General features: G+C 42.3%; 1 protein-coding gene across 1 annotated transcript in view; it reads left to right on the top strand.

Annotated features, from left to right (window-relative positions):
• The window catches only part of eif4g2a (eukaryotic translation initiation factor 4, gamma 2a), a gene marked incomplete at its 5' end in the record, with an annotated part of 32,843 nt that extends 13,425 nt beyond the window's left edge, over positions 1-19,418 (top strand). The window contains 21 exons of the mRNA XM_083650649.1: positions 1,979-2,221; positions 6,579-6,658; positions 6,827-6,892; positions 8,191-8,316; positions 8,620-8,722; positions 8,814-8,945; positions 9,481-9,547; positions 9,635-9,786; positions 11,769-11,879; positions 11,975-12,157; positions 12,401-12,539; positions 13,354-13,520; positions 13,611-13,724; positions 14,102-14,230; positions 14,324-14,428; positions 14,530-14,745; positions 15,113-15,371; positions 16,055-16,259; positions 17,145-17,353; positions 17,485-17,606; positions 17,779-19,418. Coding sequence (XP_083506775.1) covers positions 1,979-2,221; positions 6,579-6,658; positions 6,827-6,892; positions 8,191-8,316; positions 8,620-8,722; positions 8,814-8,945; positions 9,481-9,547; positions 9,635-9,786; positions 11,769-11,879; positions 11,975-12,157; positions 12,401-12,539; positions 13,354-13,520; positions 13,611-13,724; positions 14,102-14,230; positions 14,324-14,428; positions 14,530-14,745; positions 15,113-15,371; positions 16,055-16,259; positions 17,145-17,353; positions 17,485-17,606; positions 17,779-17,910 — 3,060 coding nt within the window. The 3' untranslated portion in view covers positions 17,911-19,418. The remainder of the gene's footprint in view (positions 1-1,978; positions 2,222-6,578; positions 6,659-6,826; positions 6,893-8,190; positions 8,317-8,619; positions 8,723-8,813; positions 8,946-9,480; positions 9,548-9,634; positions 9,787-11,768; positions 11,880-11,974; positions 12,158-12,400; positions 12,540-13,353; positions 13,521-13,610; positions 13,725-14,101; positions 14,231-14,323; positions 14,429-14,529; positions 14,746-15,112; positions 15,372-16,054; positions 16,260-17,144; positions 17,354-17,484; positions 17,607-17,778) is intronic.
• Positions 19,419-20,371: the final 953 nt, after the last annotated feature.

Below are 20,371 nucleotides of genomic sequence, written 5' to 3'. Positions count from 1 at the left end.
ACAAAGGAAAAAGATAACATAGAATTTCGGACGGTTTACACTGACATCAGACGGTATAAATTATTTTTCGGGATGTTCCGGGGAGGCGATGTCATTCTGCTACTGCAGTTATTTTGGTGAAAATAATGCAAAAGTAGTGTAATAAGTAACGAGTTACTCTACACAGACAGTAATATTGTAAAGTAACTTATTACTTTCAAATGAAAGTAGTAATATATGTAGTATATTACATTTTGAAAGTAACTTGCCCAACACTGATCCTAATGCCAGTGCCAGACATAATGCAAAAATATAACACAAGTGCAGAGAGAGGTCTGCTATGCAAGACTAACCGGACAATTCAGTCGTAATGCGCTGGCTTACAATTTCCTCTTTTGTTTTGTAGCACTAAAATTACTCATAAGATCTATAATAATTTAGTGGTTCGACCAGCAGACTTTGTCAAACCACATCTTAATATCTTCGTGAAACCACTGTGATAACACCGGATATCTTTGTCATGCATGTGTAACCAGGGCACTAAGGCCCGGACAAATAGTATGCAGACAACGCCACTCTGGGAATTTCACCCAGAGAATATCACATCAATGAGTCAAGAGAATACCCAACATCAGGTTTCATAAAAGGAATGGAGCAGAGACGTGCATTTCCAGGTTCAACAAAATATGTTTTTATTTATTTTGTTGTTCAGATGACCTGCCAATTAAATGTTTCAAATCAGCTGCAGATTTGTTCAGGCAACATGCCAAGTAAATGTTTCATAAGCAGCTGCAAGAGAAAAGTACAATTAAACAATTTCTTTATTATAAATCAGATTAAAAATGATCAAAATAGACTAAAATTACCAGTACAGCAGGGGGTGCCAATGGAGTCCACAGGTGGGAGGGGGGGTGAGTGAGGGGGAAGAGGGTCAGGGGGTTGCACCACCACCAATAAACCAATAAGGCACACTCACTGCAAAGCAAAACACAGGTTAGAACGCAAAACAATGCACCACAAATTATAACATGCACTAAGGGGACCCAGGATAAGCCCACACCCAGTGACCAACCACCTGCAGAACCATGGCGCCCTCCATGCTGTAACTGGCAAGATGAAATCTCTAAAATAATGATCAATTGGGTTAAACAAAATAAACAATCAAAATCAAATAAACAAACAACTGAAAAGAACAAAAACTACAGGACAAAAACAGCAATTGCAGAGCCTCTCCTCCACCAAGTGCAGCAGTCTAAGCCATGTGGAAGGCCACCCAATCGTCAGGCCCCTTATTCCATGGCCTACGAGCTACGGAAACCAAACCACATTCATGGTGCTGCACGAGGTGCATGGAGACTGGCTCATGTCCGGCTCATGTCACAGTAGCTCCTAACAAGACAGACATACAGTTAGTCATTACTACTAATAATAAATTAAAACCAAGGACATTACAGGCAGTCGCCGTACCTTCATTCACTACAGTAGCACGCACCAGTCGGTGCCGCACGTCTCCCTGCGCTGCCACTGTGTGAAGAAAGATCCGCCCGCCACACGCCTGCAAAATATCAAACATTAACACCAGCCCACACATCCCAAAAGAAATACATTCTTAAAAGCACATACCATATGATCTGGTTCTCCCTCCCTCAGCAACATCAAGCAAGCCTGCCATTGTCAAGCCATGTCTCCCTTTTAAATGGGCTGGTTGATTAGTGTTAAGGTGGCTCACCTGTGTGGCTCACCTAACGAGGGATCATTAGGGGTGTGGCAGAACTGCAGGGGAAGCCTAAGCCTACCCCACTACAATCTACCCCCCCAACTTCTATCGGTGTCCCACCGATAAAACAAAAACAGGGACATAAGGAAATCAATTCCAGGTCCTAAACAGCAAAAAGATCCTATTACCAGACCCAGGGAACCAAGAGGTTGCAGCAAGCTCCTGAGCAGGTTTTCCTTCAGTCCAAAGATGTATCACTAGGTCCCACTCTTGATCCTCCAGACCCATGGCAGAAGTCCAGAGCGCGATGCAGAATCTTCCCCAGAAGAGGTCGCTCTTCTGAGTGGAATCCCAGGCCAACTGCTGTTTTTGTCCTTCATTCACTACAGTAGCACGCACCAGTCGGTGCCGCACGTCTCCCTGCGCTGCCACTGTGTGAAGAAAGATCCGCCCGCCACACGCCAGACCCAGGGAACCAAGAGGTTGCAGCAAGCTCCTGAGCAGGTTTTCCTTCAGTCCAAAGATGTATCACTAGGTCCCACTCTTGATCCTCCAGACCCATGGCAGAAGTCCAGAGCGCGATGCAGAATCTTCCCCAGAAGAGGTCGCTCTTCTGAGTGGAATCCCAGGCCAACTGCTGTTTTTGTCCTTTTCAAAACACAGTATAACAACAAAAATACATATGGTAGAAAAAAACAAAGTAAACCAACTGACCGAAAAATACCAAAATGACACGTCTCTGCTTTACAAATCCTGCCGACTAACGCCAGATTGTAACCAGGGCACTAAGGCCCGGACAAATAGTATGCAGACAACGCCACTCTGGGAATTTCACCCAGAGAATATCACATCAATGAGTCAAGAGAATACCCAACATCAGGTTTCATAAAAGGAATGGAGCAGAGACGTGCATTTCCAGGTTCAACAAAATATGTTTTTATTTATTTTGTTGTTCAGATGACCTGCCAATTAAATGTTTCAAATCAGCTGCAGATTTGTTCAGGCAACATGCCAAGTAAATGTTTCATAAGCAGCTGCAAGAGAAAAGTACAATTAAACAATTTCTTTATTATAAATCAGATTAAAAATGATCAAAATAGACTAAAATTACCAGTACAGCAGGGGGTGCCAATGGAGTCCACAGGTGGGAGGGGGGGTGAGTGAGGGGGAAGAGGGTCAGGGGGTTGCACCACCACCAATAAACCAATAAGGCACACTCACTGCAAAGCAAAACACAGGTTAGAACGCAAAACAATGCACCACAAATTATAACATGCACTAAGGGGACCCAGGATAAGCCCACACCCAGTGACCAACCACCTGCAGAACCATGGCGCCCTCCATGCTGTAACTGGCAAGATGAAATCTCTAAAATAATGATCAATTGGGTTAAACAAAATAAACAATCAAAATCAAATAAACAAACAACTGAAAAGAACAAAAACTACAGGACAAAAACAGCAATTGCAGAGCCTCTCCTCCACCAAGTGCAGCAGTCTAAGCCATGTGGAAGGCCACCCAATCGTCAGGCCCCTTATTCCATGGCCTACGAGCTACGGAAACCAAACCACATTCATGGTGCTGCACGAGGTGCATGGAGACTGGCTCATGTCCGGCTCATGTCACAGTAGCTCCTAACAAGACAGACATACAGTTAGTCATTACTACTAATAATAAATTAAAACCAAGGACATTACAGGCAGTCGCCGTACCTTCATTCACTACAGTAGCACGCACCAGTCGGTGCCGCACGTCTCCCTGCGCTGCCACTGTGTGAAGAAAGATCCGCCCGCCACACGCCTGCAAAATATCAAACATTAACACCAGCCCACACATCCCAAAAGAAATACATTCTTAAAAGCACATACCATATGATCTGGTTCTCCCTCCCTCAGCAACATCAAGCAAGCCTGCCATTGTCAAGCCATGTCTCCCTTTTAAATGGGCTGGTTGATTAGTGTTAAGGTGGCTCACCTGTGTGGCTCACCTAACGAGGGATCATTAGGGGTGTGGCAGAACTGCAGGGGAAGCCTAAGCCTACCCCACTACACATGTTACAATATCCTCTATTGCATAATGGGTGTATGGCTCTCAGTGTAACCTGAGCCACAAAGGGGTGTTGCTCTTGCCCTACAGTCATTTACTGGCAGATGGAGCTACTGACTCACTCACTGTGCCAAATCAATGTGAACAATAAGACGGTGTCACATTACACACAATCAAGGGAACTTCCTTGTCAAATAATCAGTACCCCCCTCCATTCTAGTCAACTTTGAAATAGCCTTGGCAAACTTAGATGTGTTTGGTAACTTAAGAACAAGCTGAATCAGAGTATGCTCTCACAGAGCTCTGTGAAAACACATGGCCGATAGTGAGAAGTTTGGTGTTGAGGAGGAAAGGAGGAGAAAGAAGGGTGAGGAGCAGGTCAGAAGTAGAAGATTTCATTAGTTTGTCCCTTGTAGGTTTACATCAACAAGTTGTTGCCTAGCATTCTGTATTAATAACCATGTGTGCATAAAGCTTTTATTTTTTAAGGGGCGGGGGGTCAGGCTATCAGTCCAAGTGGATAAAAATGAAGGCACTTTTTGGGCATCAGGTGCAGTGCAGTGGTCTCCAATCCTGATCCCCAGGAAGCAAAGCACTGCTGGTTTTCAGGGGTGTAGTGGTAAATACAGAGGTGGGTAAACTATCCAAGGTGAGTAGTTTACCCACCTTGTTTCCCCTCATTGATACAGGTGATCTGAAAAGAGGCGAGTAAACTATCTGTCTCATTTCAAAGAGGGGGGTAAACTGCATTTACCCTCCACTACGGCCCTGCTGGTTTTCTATCCAATGAGATAGTTAATTGCATTCACCTGTGGTGTCCCAGATGTTAAATAGTCTGTGTTTCGATATAGTTTGAAACCCAGTAGGTTCTGTGTCATGGGGACCAAGATTAAAGAGCAGAAAGACTGTACTAGAACTGTAAGACCTGGGTTCAAGTCCCATGTCAGCAACCATCCATCCTGCCACAGTGTCCGACTCCTTGAGCAAAAACGCTGAATCCCTAGCTCCAGGGGCAAGATGTTCTGTAGTTGACCCTGTGGCTCCAACCTTCCTGTGGAGGAAGGCAAACACAGATCGTTTCAAAATCAAAACAAAGACATGCACAGCCAAGTGAAATACAACAAAAGGCGTGCACACACAAAAAGCACATGTAGCCTATTTGAAGAATGAATAAAGGTGGTGTTGTATTTCACTAAACAGACAGTTTCCCCAGGGAGACACCGGTGAATTACATTTGACCGACTATCTGATACAGTTCATTTCAGGTCCCTATAAATGTTACACGCACACACACAGAAAGAGAGAGAGAGACACACACACACACACCCCAAAGGTGGATTAAGGACATTAACTGTGAGTTTTTATGAATGTGACGTGAAACGGGTGCGGAGGATGACGTAGCCCGCACACATAAAGCAACACCGGGTGACGTAGAGGAATAGTCAGCATTCTTTCTTCACTGTACCGGTGCCTCCGAGTTCCGCCTGGCCGTGCTTCTGCTGCTTAACCACGACTTTTCTAGCTCTCTAATCTCTCTTTCTTTTTATTTCTTTTCTCATCGTCGACAAGACAACAACAACGCTGACGTCCCTTTGGTGACGGTAAGATTAGTTGACTCTTTCAGTGTTTCCCTTTGTTTTCCCTGCCTTGTCGGGCTGCTATCTGCTCGCTAGCTAACCGGGTTGGAAAATGGCCTCAGTATTGTTGATGCCTGAAGCAGGCTAGCTCAGTCTGCTAACGTTAGCTAACCTACATCCATGAGGTAAAACGCTAACCCGTATTTGCTATCTGAAGTAACGTTGGCGTTAGACAAACTGTGTTACTATTTCCAACGCTTAGGAAATAACGACAACGTTAAATGCTACCGTTAATTCATATCGGGCACACGACGCAGCTAGGGAGTGCCACAAAGGCTAGGCTAGCTCTGTAACGTTAGCTAATTAAGTGATAGGATGGCAGCCATTAACTTGCCTTTTGAGTGTTACTTGATTAAAGCTCGCAAATTCACGCAAAAATGATGGGTTGTTACTGCTAACGTTAATGTTCCACTAACTAGATTATCGTTACAGTCCAGCCTCAAGATGTCGCTGTGTTATTGCGTCTGGACATCCTGAGTCCGGACAAAGGCAATAAAATTGGGTGTACATTTCCATAACGTAGCTAACTAATGTAATGTTACCTTGTGGCAAGGAAGTTGATATGGAGATAACGTTACATAGAAAAGATTACACTGTGTGTTCCATTTCGGTCACCATCTTATACATTTAACCACAAAACTGCGAATTGTGGGCAGCGAAAGTCGACTCGCTACCGGCCGGATCCTCTGCGCATGCGCGATTGTCCGCCACCATCTGGCTGGAGCTCTAACTACAGGTTTTCCGTATAAGAACTACTACAATTTTCTTGACTAATTGATTAGCCGTTGCTGTATAAAATGTCACAAAATGGTGATAATAAACAACATCACTTTTTCCCCAAAGCCCAAGATTACATCCTCAAATGTCATCTTTTGTCCTTCTGATCAACAGTCCCAACCCCAAGATAATCAGTTTAGAAGTCTAAAGAAACCAGAAAATAATCACATTTAAGAAGCCAGAAAGAAATAATTTTTGTATTGTTTTCTTAAAAAATGGTCTAGATGATTAATCGATTATACAAAATAGTTGGCGATTCATTTTCTGTAGATCAACTAATCGTTGGCAGCTCTACTGCTCAATGGTTGCATCTTGAGTTCGGGTTAGTTACAAGACTGTTCATGAACTGTTGGCAGCTAACTAATTTCTTGTTACTTGTCTTGTCTCCACTTTTAGGTCGCTGTTGCCTTTCCCCCCCCTAGAACATTATTCTTTTCAATATTCTTTGTCAAGCCGCCAAAGTGGAGAGTGTGGCCGTAGAAGGGGGTGCTTCTCGTTTGAGGTATCAAACATTTACATCTTGTTAAATTATTTATGTTGGAAACCTTCTCACTCACCTTAACTGACTTTGCTTCAACGTGCCTCTGTGGACTCTCGCTTTTTCTTAATTCAGCTCTTAACACAATTAAATATTAAGGTAATTACTTTATCCCTCTCGTGTGTATCACAGTGCTTCTGTAGGAGGAGGAGGAGGTGGGGGTGCACCCCTGCACTATCCCAAGACTGTCGGCAACAGGTGCGTTTTCAAATTTTCCTTTCCGATGGAACACCCAGTCACATCATGATTGCATATCCATTAAGTCTATTCACTGATCCTTGAACACAAATTTGCATATCAATATCTTTGTCTTAGTTTCATCAACACATCTGGGACAAAGGCATGGTTCCCGCGGCTCCTTAAAAAGTCTTAAAGTCGAGCTGAAATTAAATAACTTTGGTTGGTGTTGGTGCAGTGCCCGGTTCACATGTGGTGCTTGTTTAACGTTAGTCAAAATATATTAAAGGGATACGCCACTTTTTTGGGAGTTTAGCTCATTTGCCATACCCCCCCCCCCCCCCCCAACATAACCAAGGTACACATGCCTTTACTGTCACTGTCCAAGCAGTATACAGTGAGCTAGAGTCGTGAAGTTAGAAAGTATCACCTTAGAATGGAGCCCAATGGTACACCTGTTCAAAATAACCAAAAACACAGATCTAATAGTGGCAAAATACATGCTGTGCTTCGGGTACCCACCACGAGATGAAATATTAATCCATAGTTACGTGAAACGTCAATTTCGGAGTAAATCCCCACACCGAGTTACTTCCTTGTTTGCCTGTAAATAGCGCTTCTGCTGTATGAAGTAATTATGGCTATGTATTTACCTTAAAAAAATTATCATTTCTCCGTATTTGGATTACATCTCGTGGTGAGTACGCGAAGCACAACATGTATTTTGGTGCTATTAGATCTTTGAACGGGTGTACCATTGGCCTCCATTCTAAGGCGATACTTACTAACTTCACGACTGTAGCTCACTGTATACTGCTCGGACAGTGACGGTAAAGGCATGGTGTACCTTGGTTATGTCGGTGGGGGATATGGCAAATGAGCTAAACCCATGAAAAAGTGGCATATCCCTTTAATATTAAATGTACCGCGTGTCCAAATTACACCAAATCCGAGACTGCACATCCTTGTCCCCAGCAACACACTCGCCAAGTGTGAAGTCGATTGGACGAACGGTTCTCGAAATATGTGAAGGACACACAGAGACGGACAGACGGTTACCTAATGAGTTATGGACCGTAGTAACCGAGTAACTAATTTGCATTTCTTATTGCAATAAATGGACATTCCTCAGAGATTATCGCAGATTAAGCTAAATTGTTTTTGTTTTTTTTGCAACCAATGGCATAGCTGTGAAGTCTGTCAAGGCCAGTGTAACTCGACCACCAATAATCAGTTCACTACTGCTTAGGAGTAATCCTATAACATACTGCCTTTGTAATATGTCTCTAATATCAGCTGTCTTTTTGTGTGTGTTGCAGCGAGTTCCTGGGGAAAGCCCCAGGATCTAGCGTTCAGAGATGGGTACCTTCTCGAAGCACTAGACGAGATGTCATCGCCTCCGTGGACAAAGAGGAAAATGATTCAATCTTCAGGAAAGTGAGAGGGTATGTTTCCAAACAAATACAGAACAATTCCATATTTACTCCAATTATACCTGCATACTGTGTACATTTCTCATGCACACTATTGCCTGTTTTGTTTTTTTGCCGTATCAATCACAATCACATAATTCTTATAATTATTATTATAATTCAATCGCAGTATTGCATAGTATTCTTCCACTGGAAATCAGTGTCTGTCAAATGATAAATTGGTGTTTTTTGTGGCAGGCATATTGTTTTGAAATGTGCATTTATTATTATTATTATCATCATTATGTTGTACCCTTTGTTCTCTTTCACCATTAGCATACTTAATAAACTGACCCCGGAGAAGTTTGACAAGTTATGCCTTGAGCTCCTGAATGTAGGCGTAGATTCAAAACTCGTCTTAAAAGGAGTCATCTTGTTGGCAAGTACTCTCTCTATCTCTACTCATGTATTCTACTTGTGATTTCTCAACACGGGCACCTTGTTTATTTAGTATTTGTTTCCCTTTTTAGATTGTCGACAAAGCCCTTGAAGAGCCCAAGTATAGCTCGCTCTATGCACAGCTATGTCTGCGCTTGGCAGAGGATGCACCCAACTTTGACGGCCCATCACCAGAGATTCAAGCACCACAAAAGCAGAGTACCGTAAGTAGGATTTGTGCAAGAATATCAGTGTTACCCCTACCATTCAACGACGCCCCCGCCAGGCCAGAAAAAGAAATGCAAAAAAAACTGCTCTCCCCAAAATTTCAATAAACCTTTATGGCATATTATTACAATACAACAATACTGGTGTTGACAGTAATGGAAGATGCCAAATCATTCAAAACAATAAGCATTTTGCTTTTAGGAGCATCATGCCAGCGTGTGGCGCTGTTCCAAAACGTGTCAACGTGTGTCGTTGCCTGGGAAACACACATCCCATAATACAACTGTTTGCATCGCATCCCCTAATAGTATGATGATACTTGGGATGCCATTGCGAACATAGATGCGAACAGGTTAGCTAAAAGTTTAGCATCGCCAGCGAGGGCCCCCACCGTTGGGGTCGGGGTACGTTTCGAAATCCCTCCAGGTCTGAAATTTTTTCTACGGGGAAACACTGAATATGCTCTCAACACCACGATTTACAGTAGGTGTTTTCTTGTCTGCATTTTGATCACATGCTCTGCTTTTACAGACCTTCAGGAGGCTTCTGATTTCCAAGCTTCAAGATGAATTTGAGAACCGCACCAGAAATGTTGAAAGTGAGTGAATTGTTTTGAAGATGCATTTGATTTTCTGTACATTTGGGTCACTTGTTCCTTATTTATATTCTAATTGTGTTTCCGTAGTCTATGACAAACATGACAATCCTCTCACCTCTGAGGAGGAGGAGCAGCGTGGTATTGCCAAGATCAAGATGCTGGGCAACATCAAATTCATTGGGGAACTTGGCAAACTTGATCTTATCCACGAATCTATCCTTCATAGGTGCATCAAAACAGTAAGTTCAGAATCTATCCTTCATAGGTGCATCAAAACAGTCAGTTCAGAATCTATCCTTCATAGGTGCATCAAAACAGTCAGTTCAGAATCTATCCTTCATAGGTGCATCAAAACAGTCAGTTCAGAATCTATCCTTCATAGGTGCATCAAAACAGTAAGTTCAGAATCTATCCTTCATAGGGGCATCAAAACAGTCAGTTCAGAGCTGTTCACTTAATGATTATCCAATTTGATCTTTTCTATCAAACATTTTAACTCAAAGAATTGATGGTAACGCATAACACAGGCAATGCCTGTTGGGACAAATTATGTGAATCAGCCCTCGGACAGAAGTGGCTTGTTTTTGGCTGGACCGCAACAGCAGCGGTCAGCCCTATAAATGTGACTGTCACTGAGTGAGTGAGTGACGTTCCACTAGTGGTCGGCCGGAACATGGTCCAGCAGTGTTGCCAATGCCAATTATAACCATGGCCAAACCTTAACCAAGTTGTTTTAGTTGCCTAAAACATCATAACAACCTTTGGGACAGTTTTTTATTTTATTTTACAATTTTCAGAACAAAAACAGGCTCAGACAGAACAGAACAAAACAAGAGGGAAAAAAAAATATATATATTTATATATTTATATATATATATATATATATATATATATATGTATATATATATAATTTATATATATACCGGTGTGTATATATGTATATATATATATATATATATATATATATATATATATATATATATCAACATTCCAATGTTACAGCATTGTGCTATCAGCCACATCAAGTGCTTACTGTGCTTGTAAGAGATGTGCGTGGGATCCCATGCAAGGGGTCCATGAAAAGTCACCTGGGAAAGCTTTCAACCCCATCTAAGTAGGCCAGAAATGGGTCCCAAATAGCAGAGAATTTCACAAGAGAATTGGTCCTCAGGAACCAGAGTCTCTCCATACGTATAACCGAAAACATGTCTGTCAGACACAGCTTAAAAGGAGGTGGAGAGGAAGACTTCCACTCCTTCAGAATGAGTCTCTTGGCGACAGTCATCCCCTGTGTCAGAGACTGCACCTTTGGGACATAGTTAACCTTTTCATCTAGGGATGTAGGCCCAGCGAGGGCATTTACACTTTCCAACTTGGCAAGATGTCAGACCCCCCTGGTGACTCAAAAGCGACTAGCGACAAATCTCGCTACTCTTTCTGCCCCACGGGAAGCAATATTAATGTGTTGAATCCCAAGGCATTTGGTAATATATTGGCATGGCTGATGGCGATTTTCTTCCCACTTCCCACGCACAGCATAGACCCCTTCCAACGCAGAGAGCAGGGACTATAAGGATATGGTCCATTTGTAAATTGTTACCGGCATATGCCGAAACTGGCCCGGGTGGTTGGCACCAAAACAAATGGGCTATGCTGCAGCGTGCATAACGAGTGCAGCCTTATATATTGATATGCAAATTATCATGCGCTTTTGTCAATCTGGCAACTTCTAGTGAGTTTCTGTGCGGCAAATAACTTTCCAATAATACTTTCCTAGCCAAAATCGTTGTAGCTCTAATCTGGAAATAGTAAAGCCACACTACTGGCCACTTCAAACTAGGGATGCACCGATCCACATTTTTTCACTTCCGATTCCGATACCTGAATTTGGATATCTGCCGATACCGATGTTATGCCGATACCAATATTTTTCTTGAATATACAGTATAGGCAAAGATTTGGCCAATTAAATATTTTTTTTAAATATACCTTGCAAAAAGCAGACAAAATTAAGAAAATATACAAGGCAAAGAAGGATACTATTATACATGGGCAAATTACGGCCAGCCCGCTGGAATTGAAGATTTTTTCCCCCCGATTCCGATCCGTGCCAATATCGGCTACCGATATTGGATCGGATCGGCCCCATCCCTACTTCACTTCAAACATCATGGAAAGATCCAAGGGAAACTGTATTTAAAATTGTGTTGTTTCATTTCAGCTTCTGGAAAAGAAGAAGAGAATCCAACTCAAGGATATGGGCGAGGATTTGGAATGCCTCTGTCAGATAATGAGAACAGTCGGGCCTAGACTTGATCACGAAAAGGCTAGGGTAAGAATTAGGTCATAATTTGAATGAAAGTCTCCATATTGAAATTCCTTTTGATCAATTTGAATTTGATGACAAAACTATTTCCCCCCCCCCAGTCTTTAATGAATCAGTACTTTGGCCGCATGCGATCCTTAATGAACAACAAGGACTTGCCAGCAAGAATCCGCTTCTTGGTGCAGGACTCAGTGGAGCTGCGAGAGAACAATTGGGTGCCTCGCAAAGCTTTTATCGACAATGGACCAAAGACGATCAACCAGATTCGTAAGGATGCAGTACAGGTTAGTCTCCCTGAACACTTTGTAATGGAGGTCCCATTGATGGATCCATCACTCATTTGACACTCTGTAAGAAGCATTCATAATCACAAACATTCATTGAACTATCCAGCTTTTCTTCCTTTTTTTATGCTATGTAACCATTCTGCCTGGACAATGATTTTACACTGATTGTTGTACTAGTGAAGCAGTCCACCGGCACCTGTCTTCTTGTTTTCTGAGTGTATTCCAACATGTACTTCGCAGGATTTGGGTGTTTTTATTCCATCAATGTCCCAGGGAATGAGGACTGACTTCTTTATCGACTGCGCCTTCATGCCAACTAGGATCAAATTTGACAGGGAAACTCTTGGAGGGTTGGCTGATATGTTTGGACAAATGCCTGGTATGTCAACTGTAACGACGACAGATGAAAACAATTTAATGCATGTGCCACTGTTGACGACCTGTCTTGCCCGCAGCACTGCCGAGCATATCACGAGCCAAATTCAGGTCACGCAGTCACTCAGTCATGAACGCTTTGTAAGGTGATGCACTTCGTCAGATGGCCTCTAGAGGGAGCGCCGTGAGTCTGCACAGGGTCTTGTAAAAAATATATGCTAATGTCGGACTCTGGAGGCAAAATTCGGTGAGAAACTGACATCACTGATGAGGTTACAATTGGTTTTCATGTCACAATGAAAACATGACCAAAATCATGAACATTTGATTTATGACATCACTGTCATACATCAAACACATTGCTGTAATCGGAGCTAAATCAAAACAATATAATAACATATTGCATAATTACACCTCAAATTAGGTCAACAAACACTTTGATGACATAAACTCGGACAAACCGGAGCTCAAAATGATACCCAAATTTCCGACCTCGACGACTGTTCAATTCATTTTGTACAGGTCGGGGCAATCGGCCCTCCAATTATAGTCAAGAGAGAGAGTTATACATCACTGATGTCACTATTTGATTTATGACATCCCTGATGATGTCGCACATCACTGATACACACACATACATACAGACACACAACTTGAACTCTTATTATGTATAGAGAAGATCATATCAATTATATCATTTTGAGTCCACCATAAAATGTGGTATAATAGTCTTGTGCTTCTTCAAGATAGTCAAATCTCTCTTTAAGAAAAGCAACGGGTGATTGATTGTAAAGGCTGCTCTCTTTTCTCTTGTTCAGTGGGAAGTGGCATTGGCACAGGTCCAGGAGTCATTCAGGACCGCTATTCCCCTACCATGGGACGTCACCGCACAAACCCACTCTTCAATGGCCATAATGGACACACCGCCCCTTTACCCCAGTCCCAGTTTGACATCGGAGGCAAACCTTTCATGAAGTCAAACCAAGTACGTAAGCCCTTATGTCTTCTTGAGTATTTTGATATGTGGAATCCTAGGCAACTGGCAACCAACCATTTGATCAAATCTCTTTCCAAGGGGCAGAATCCACTCTTCTTCAACCAGAGCCAGAGTCACTCGATGCAACTGCAGTCTCAATCCAAGGATATGGCTCCACGATTCATCAAGAAAGGACAGCTCAACGCGGATGAGGTATAACTCCCACATAGCTTCATACAGTACATTCATATGGAAAGGTATAACTCCCACATTTATTCCTTTTTTATATATCGATTAAAAGACCTGCCAAATAATGGGGGGGGGGGAATGTAGCTGTTCAGTTCAGGTTTGCAAAAGTATCCAATGTTGAAATGGGGAAATGTATTAGGAAAAGCTGTCCATAGCCCTGCTTGTAATCAACCTTTTGACATACAAGCTAACTGGAACTGGCATTCTATGCTTAGAGACTATGGCTAATGGATCCTCTAGTACTCTCATTGCTTCCAGAGCACTAGTGGTGGTGTCATGTTAAGGACCTTGCTTTGGAAAATGATACTATGAATAAACACATCCCTTCTTTACCATTCTAGATCAGTCTCAGGCCAGCACAGTCATTCATTTTGAATAAAAACCAAGTGCCAAAGCTGCAGCCACAGATACCAACCATGATTCCTCCAAGTGCCCAGCCTCCACGCACACAAACTCCACCACTGGGACAGGTAGCACAGCACTTCTATTTAACAAACAACAAAGTTTAATTGATATAGTAGCCCCAGGCTCTAAGAATCCTTTGGATGTTTTGCTTTGTTTAGCCTCCACAGCTTGGACTGAAAACCAACCCTCCTCCAATTCAGGAAAAACCTCCAAAGTCCAATAAGAAACCACCTCCTGCAAAGGAAGAATTGCTTAAAATGACTGTAAGTTCCTCATCCTCTGCACTTCTTTCAGCTCTGCACTTTTCATCAATACGCATGTGTGTGTATATTGTGCCTAATGTTTGATGGTCCTTTCCCTTTAGGAAACCCTAGTAGCAGATTACCTCAACAGCAAGAACATGGCTGAGGCTGTGCATGGTGTGAGGGAGATGAAGGCGCCCAAGCATTTTCTGTCTGAGATGTTGAACAAGATGGTAGTGTATTCTCTTGAACGTCCAGAGGAAGATAAGGAACATGTCAGCACGCTGATCCATGCACTCTGCACTGAGGGCCTTGTCACCGGTGAAAACCTCATGCAGGTCAGTCTGGTACCCTTTGCGCATGTATAGCCTGAATCACCCAATTGTTTACAATATCGTCCGGGTAGACAACACACGTCATACAGTTTAATGGAGCAGAGCAAACTGGGAGATGAACACCTGAGATAAAGAGAAAATGGTTAAGTGTAAAATGCATGTTTGATTGCCTTCATATGTTATTAATTAACAACACTTTCACTAATGTTAGTTTAGAGACCTAATTTACCTGTTGGGCCACAGAATAAAAACAATTACAGCTTGAGTTCACCCAAAACTAGCTGCTCGTGCGCCCAGAGGTGAGATGTCACTGTTGGGTAGATTTGGTTTATCAACACAGCAGTGCTAACATTTTGATATATTTTGATAGGCCTTCCTGAGTGTTCTGGACCAGTGTCCCAATATTGAGGTGGACATCCCGCTGGTGAAGTCCTACCTGGCCCAGTTTGCAGCACGCGCCATCATTGCTGAACTGGTGAGCATTGCGGACTTGGCCCATCCTCTGGAGAATGGCACCCATTTCCCCCTCTTCCTGCTCTGCCTGCAGCAGACGGCCAAACTGAAGGATCGTGATTGGCTGACTGACATGTTCCAGCAGAGCAAGGTCAACATGCAGAGAATGCTACCTGGTATGTCCAAGCCCTCCTATCAATGCGTTTGGCAATTAAATGCAACATAAATATGTGTTTTGAGTTTGTCACACCCCAGGAAGATTTGTTATTAACCACCCAGTCAAATTTGAACTAAATTGAATGTTGCCAAGCATATACAATTAGGAGCTGCAATCTCTATTTTCTGTGTGGCTCCCCTCTGATCACTTCCGCACTGAGTCTGTTTTCCCGCCCTCTAGAAAAGGGTGGGAACCCTGATGGGCCATATAAGAACAATACGAATTCATGGGTTGTTGCATTTACTTGAAAAGTGAACATGGATATCTCTGACGACATTCAGAGCTCAGGCCCAGAACAAACTTCAAGGCCCAGAAACCCTTCTCTAAGATCAGCCTATCCTGCACCTAAATTGACCAGGTACAAAAAGATTGCAGGAGAAAAGGCAATGTCCATAATATAGGAAGCAATGACGTCCCAGAGTATTATTACAGTCCAAGTTATTACAGTGACCGGTTTGGATCCCCAGACTGCCTGGGGAGGTCAGGGCAAGTAACCCAGTTTCCACAGTCTCATATGGCCTAAACAACTACTGTCGCTCGAGCCCCAACTCCTTCGGCCTTCATAGTCATTTTTCCATTTCAAAGTCTCAGCCTTTTGCTGCTGCTGATGGGTGTATTCTTTTATTTTTTCAACTCCTGTAGAAATCGACCAAAACAAGGACAGGATGTTGGAGATCTTGGAGGGCAAAGGCCTGAGCTTTTTGTTCCCCCTGATGAAGCTGGAGAAGGAGCTGCTGAAGCAGATCAAAGCAGACCCCTCTCCCCAGTCCATCTACAAGTGGATCAAGGACAACATCTCCCCCAAACTCCACACTGACAAAGGCTTCGTCAACATCCTCATGACCAGGTACAACAGTAGGCAAAGTATCAGTTTCTGCTGATAAAATGTATTTTAGGGATGCACATTTTCCACAAATTCCAAACTCAATCATTGCTAATGTTGACAATCAATCAATCGATTAATTGTAATTAAAAATACAAAATTTTCCAAACCATACCAAATGTGTTTTTTCCCCAATAAAACGTTTATTTATGCAGCAGCAATGTATTGTATATTTCTCACAGCATTGCATAGCCTACGCTATGAAACACATAAAAACGTGGAGGCATAACTTTTTAGACATGTCAACATTTGCCCAGAATCCCCATCACGACGGCCGCAGGGGCTCACTTACCCACGCAGATTGTGACGCGAGGTTACTCCAGGCGAGCCAATTTATCCGAATGAACACTGTTCTACTTGAACAGCATCTTATGACTTGTCTGAAAAGGGCTATAGTGATGTAGCCGAGTGTCCGGGTCCGCCTATTACTTACACTTTGTTAAAACAATAAACGAGAGTCAGGCTGTAACGTTATAACACGTTTCCCACATTCATTCTCAGTTAGCTCCTAGCGTTAGCACACACCAGCTCTCTGGTCAACAACAAAGTCCCTCACTTCCTATTGTACGGCAACTCTCGAGGGGACAAACCCAGAGCCTCGCATACACGCTGAACACAGTCTGTTACAGTGATATCATTGCACCCTCTGGAGGATAATTGAAAAATGATTTGAAAATACCATTTAATGCGTTGCTTTTATGTTTTGTTTTGATAGAGTAAATTTTCTTTGCTCGAGTAAATCCTTTCGATTAATTGTGTGCATCCCTATTTGCTATGTTTCTCCCTACTTTCTTGATGAATCTATTCCCAAACTAAACAAAGTTGCCTCGCCTGTCCTTTCTTTGTCAGCTTCTTGCAGTACATTGTTCATGAGATCAATGCCGACGAGGAGGAGGACCAGCTTGCAGTGCCCACCAAGGAACAGCTGGATCAGGAGAAGCAGCTGCTGCTGGCTTTCAAGCCAGTGATGCAGAAGTTTCTGCATGATCACATCGACCTGCAAGTCAGTGCCATTTATGCTCTGCAGGTCCACTGCAATGTTAAGGATTTCCCCAAAGGTATGTGCACACCTACGTCCAATACATTCTGTAGCAACTTAAATGTTAAGTTTGTGTGTGTTTGTATATTTGTCTCACAGTACAGTTTTTACAGATGCTGTTAACTACGTTTTATTGTTACTGATTTCCAGGCATGTTGCTGCGCTACTTCGTAAACTTTTATGATATGGAAATAATTGAAGAAGAAGCCTTTCTTGCATGGAGAGAAGATATCACCCAAGAGTTTCCTGGGAAGGGAAAAGGATTATTTCAGGTGAGTGTGTTTGCATTGCTAATGAGTTCAGTTGTTAAAATTTGTATTTACAGTGTCTCACATTGGTCATCAGCAGGTGAACAGCAACTCTCCTTCTCTAGAATTTGAAGCCCATTTCTATGATGCACTTCCAAATAGCTTCACCTAATGCTGCTATTCTCTTCGGGTGCAGGTGAACCAGTGGCTGACCTGGCTGGAGACTGCTGAGGAAGAGGAGTCAGATGATGATGGTGGTGGTGGTGGTGGTGGTGCTGGTGCTGGTGCTGGTGCTGGTGGTGCTGGTGCTGGTGCTGGTGGTGACTGAGGAACTGGCCGAAGCCTTGTGGTGGGAAGATCCAATGAATGATGCAGCCCCCCCCACCCCTTCCTTTGTCTCCTTGTGTCTTGTCCTGTTTCAACCTAACCCCCCCCCCCCTTCTCTCTCTCCTCATTGTAAGCATTTCCTAACCACTGTTACAGTTCATTCCGCTATGACATGTTAAGCCAGCGTCCCCACCCACTTGTTTTCTTTCTTTTGGCAAAGCAGATGTTAAACCATCATTCACTTAACAGCTTGAATGAGGCTTGTAGCAATAGGAGCTTGAAATATTTTTGCATCATTGCAAATTAATTGTAATACGGTTTATTAACGGTTTCCATCATCCACTTAAACACGAGTGCACAGGTCCAATGCGCATTTTTATTTTATGTAGATTTACTTATGGTTTTATATTTACAGTTCTCAGTGGCTGTAGGCAGTATAGGCTATTGCAGAAACGGATGAAGGTTATGAAGCTGATAACTGATACACTGTTGTTTTCAACCAAGTTCAAATCAAACAAAACGTGTATCGGAGAATAACGTAAAAACGATCAGTTTAAATAAATGACGAGTGAAATTGTAAATGCAGTCGAGTGTCTTCAACGGTGTTAAAACAGCTGGCAAGGCGCCAAAGCCTGTACCATTTTATCTCCCGTTACATCCAGCAGGCATGGCCACTAGGTGCTGCCATTAGTCAAACCATTTACACTATTTACAGTAGAAATGGCTCAAACATATATTGCAAAAGGATCTTTTCACACTGCTTCGCTGCATTTTTGTTATCAATTTGCAACACTGTAGAGATGCACTTTGCTCAACATAATCCTGTCATGAGTTGTTGCAATATTCATACACACACCTCCCTTGATTTGTTACAAATGATCCTAAACTGTAGTCATTGGTTGCCATAATTATAATGGTAGGTTTTGGTTTCTACCTCATGCTTGAAGTTAAATTATTTTGTCTCATTTCAAATGAAATTGTGTTAGTCTGGATTTGTGCCCAAATCGCCTGTTTGACTTGCACCATCTATACTGATTGTAAGTACCGAAATGATCCCAATGAATTAAGTGCTTTTTGTCAGTGTGTGAAACTCTTGCCGGAAGAAATGAATCTATGCGGCCTTTTTAATTTATCAACCCCTGTTGCTCTGTACCTCTCCTGTATGTCAAACTATACTTGAATTCCTCATTTATAACATGTTAACATAATGGCCACAACTTGGTTTCTTCCGTTGTAATATTAATTTCCATCTCATGCTACAAAAAAAATGTAACGTGACTTTTAAATGATTTTCCACCGCCTTGTGTGGAAATTTTATGTCTGTTTGCCATATTTGCCTAGTCTAGATGAGTTTTTAATTGTATCTAATCTTTCATCTTCATGAAATCACAAAGAATGGATCTGTACAATGAAACTTTCTATTCAAGAGTGTTATTGTAATGTTCTGTAAGTGCTAGGAAAGTTAAATGTACAACTATGGCTCAACTTTCAATAAAGTTACACACTTGACTTTCTTGTCCTGGGGATTTTTCTTTGCACTTGTCACAATTGCACTTGTCACAAGCTATCTGCCAACCGAACACAAAGTAAACGTGTAATTTTTTCGACTGCAAATTTTGGTATGCCCAACCTGGAAAATGTTGGTAATTTAATCCAAAATAGGTTTAATACCTTGCTTCCTATCGGAACCACAAACCTCACCGCAGCATCTTGACAGCACCATGAAAACAATGCAAGAATTGTGATTTGAGCTAAAAAAAATAAAGAGTGGAGGGGCATGCTCTCTCAGAAGTGAAAATTAATGTGATAAAGGGATATTCTACAATACATCTGTTTTGAGGTATGTTTATGTATGTTATTGTGAGACCTACAGGCATCTTACATGGTAACTATAGTAACCACTGCGGACATGTTTATGCTATACATAAAATTAATGTGCTCTGTATAGTCAATGTAGGATGCCCTGGTTGGAAGCCAAGTTATTAGACATTAATTATCCAAATGTTCCATGTGAATAACAATATAGTTGCTGTCAAAATAACTCTACTGCGGGGGTGGCCAAACTGATTATGGCCTGTTTATGTAGATCGTATATACATTGACCATACTGAATTTTGGTGAAACTATCTGATTAATAGCCTATATCTATAGATTTCCACATTGCATCAGGTGGACACTTGGGCCTTGAACTGTATTCAGAGTTGTGGTGGAATGTTGGAGACGGCCGTAATTGTCCCTTTTTTAACCTTTTCTCCTGTTTTCAACCACCCTTTTATTTTGCAGGTTTTTGAAGAAAAAAATAATACAGAATTTTGGTGAAATGATCTATGTCTTAACTTCTTGGCACAGAAACCAATACTGTAATTGAAAATACATTTTGAAAATATAAATACCCATTGTAAGAGATGAGCACATCAATTAACACTTTCAGTGCCACGGCCCTTGGGCAAAAGGTTGCTTGC

This window comes from Poromitra crassiceps, assembly GCF_964638095.1.
Source record: "Poromitra crassiceps genome assembly, chromosome: 14".
Classification (NCBI taxonomy): domain Eukaryota; kingdom Metazoa; phylum Chordata; class Actinopteri; order Beryciformes; family Melamphaidae; genus Poromitra; species Poromitra crassiceps.
The sequence above is the reverse complement of the archived record's forward strand: the minus strand, read 5'-3'. Positions and strand labels throughout refer to the sequence as shown.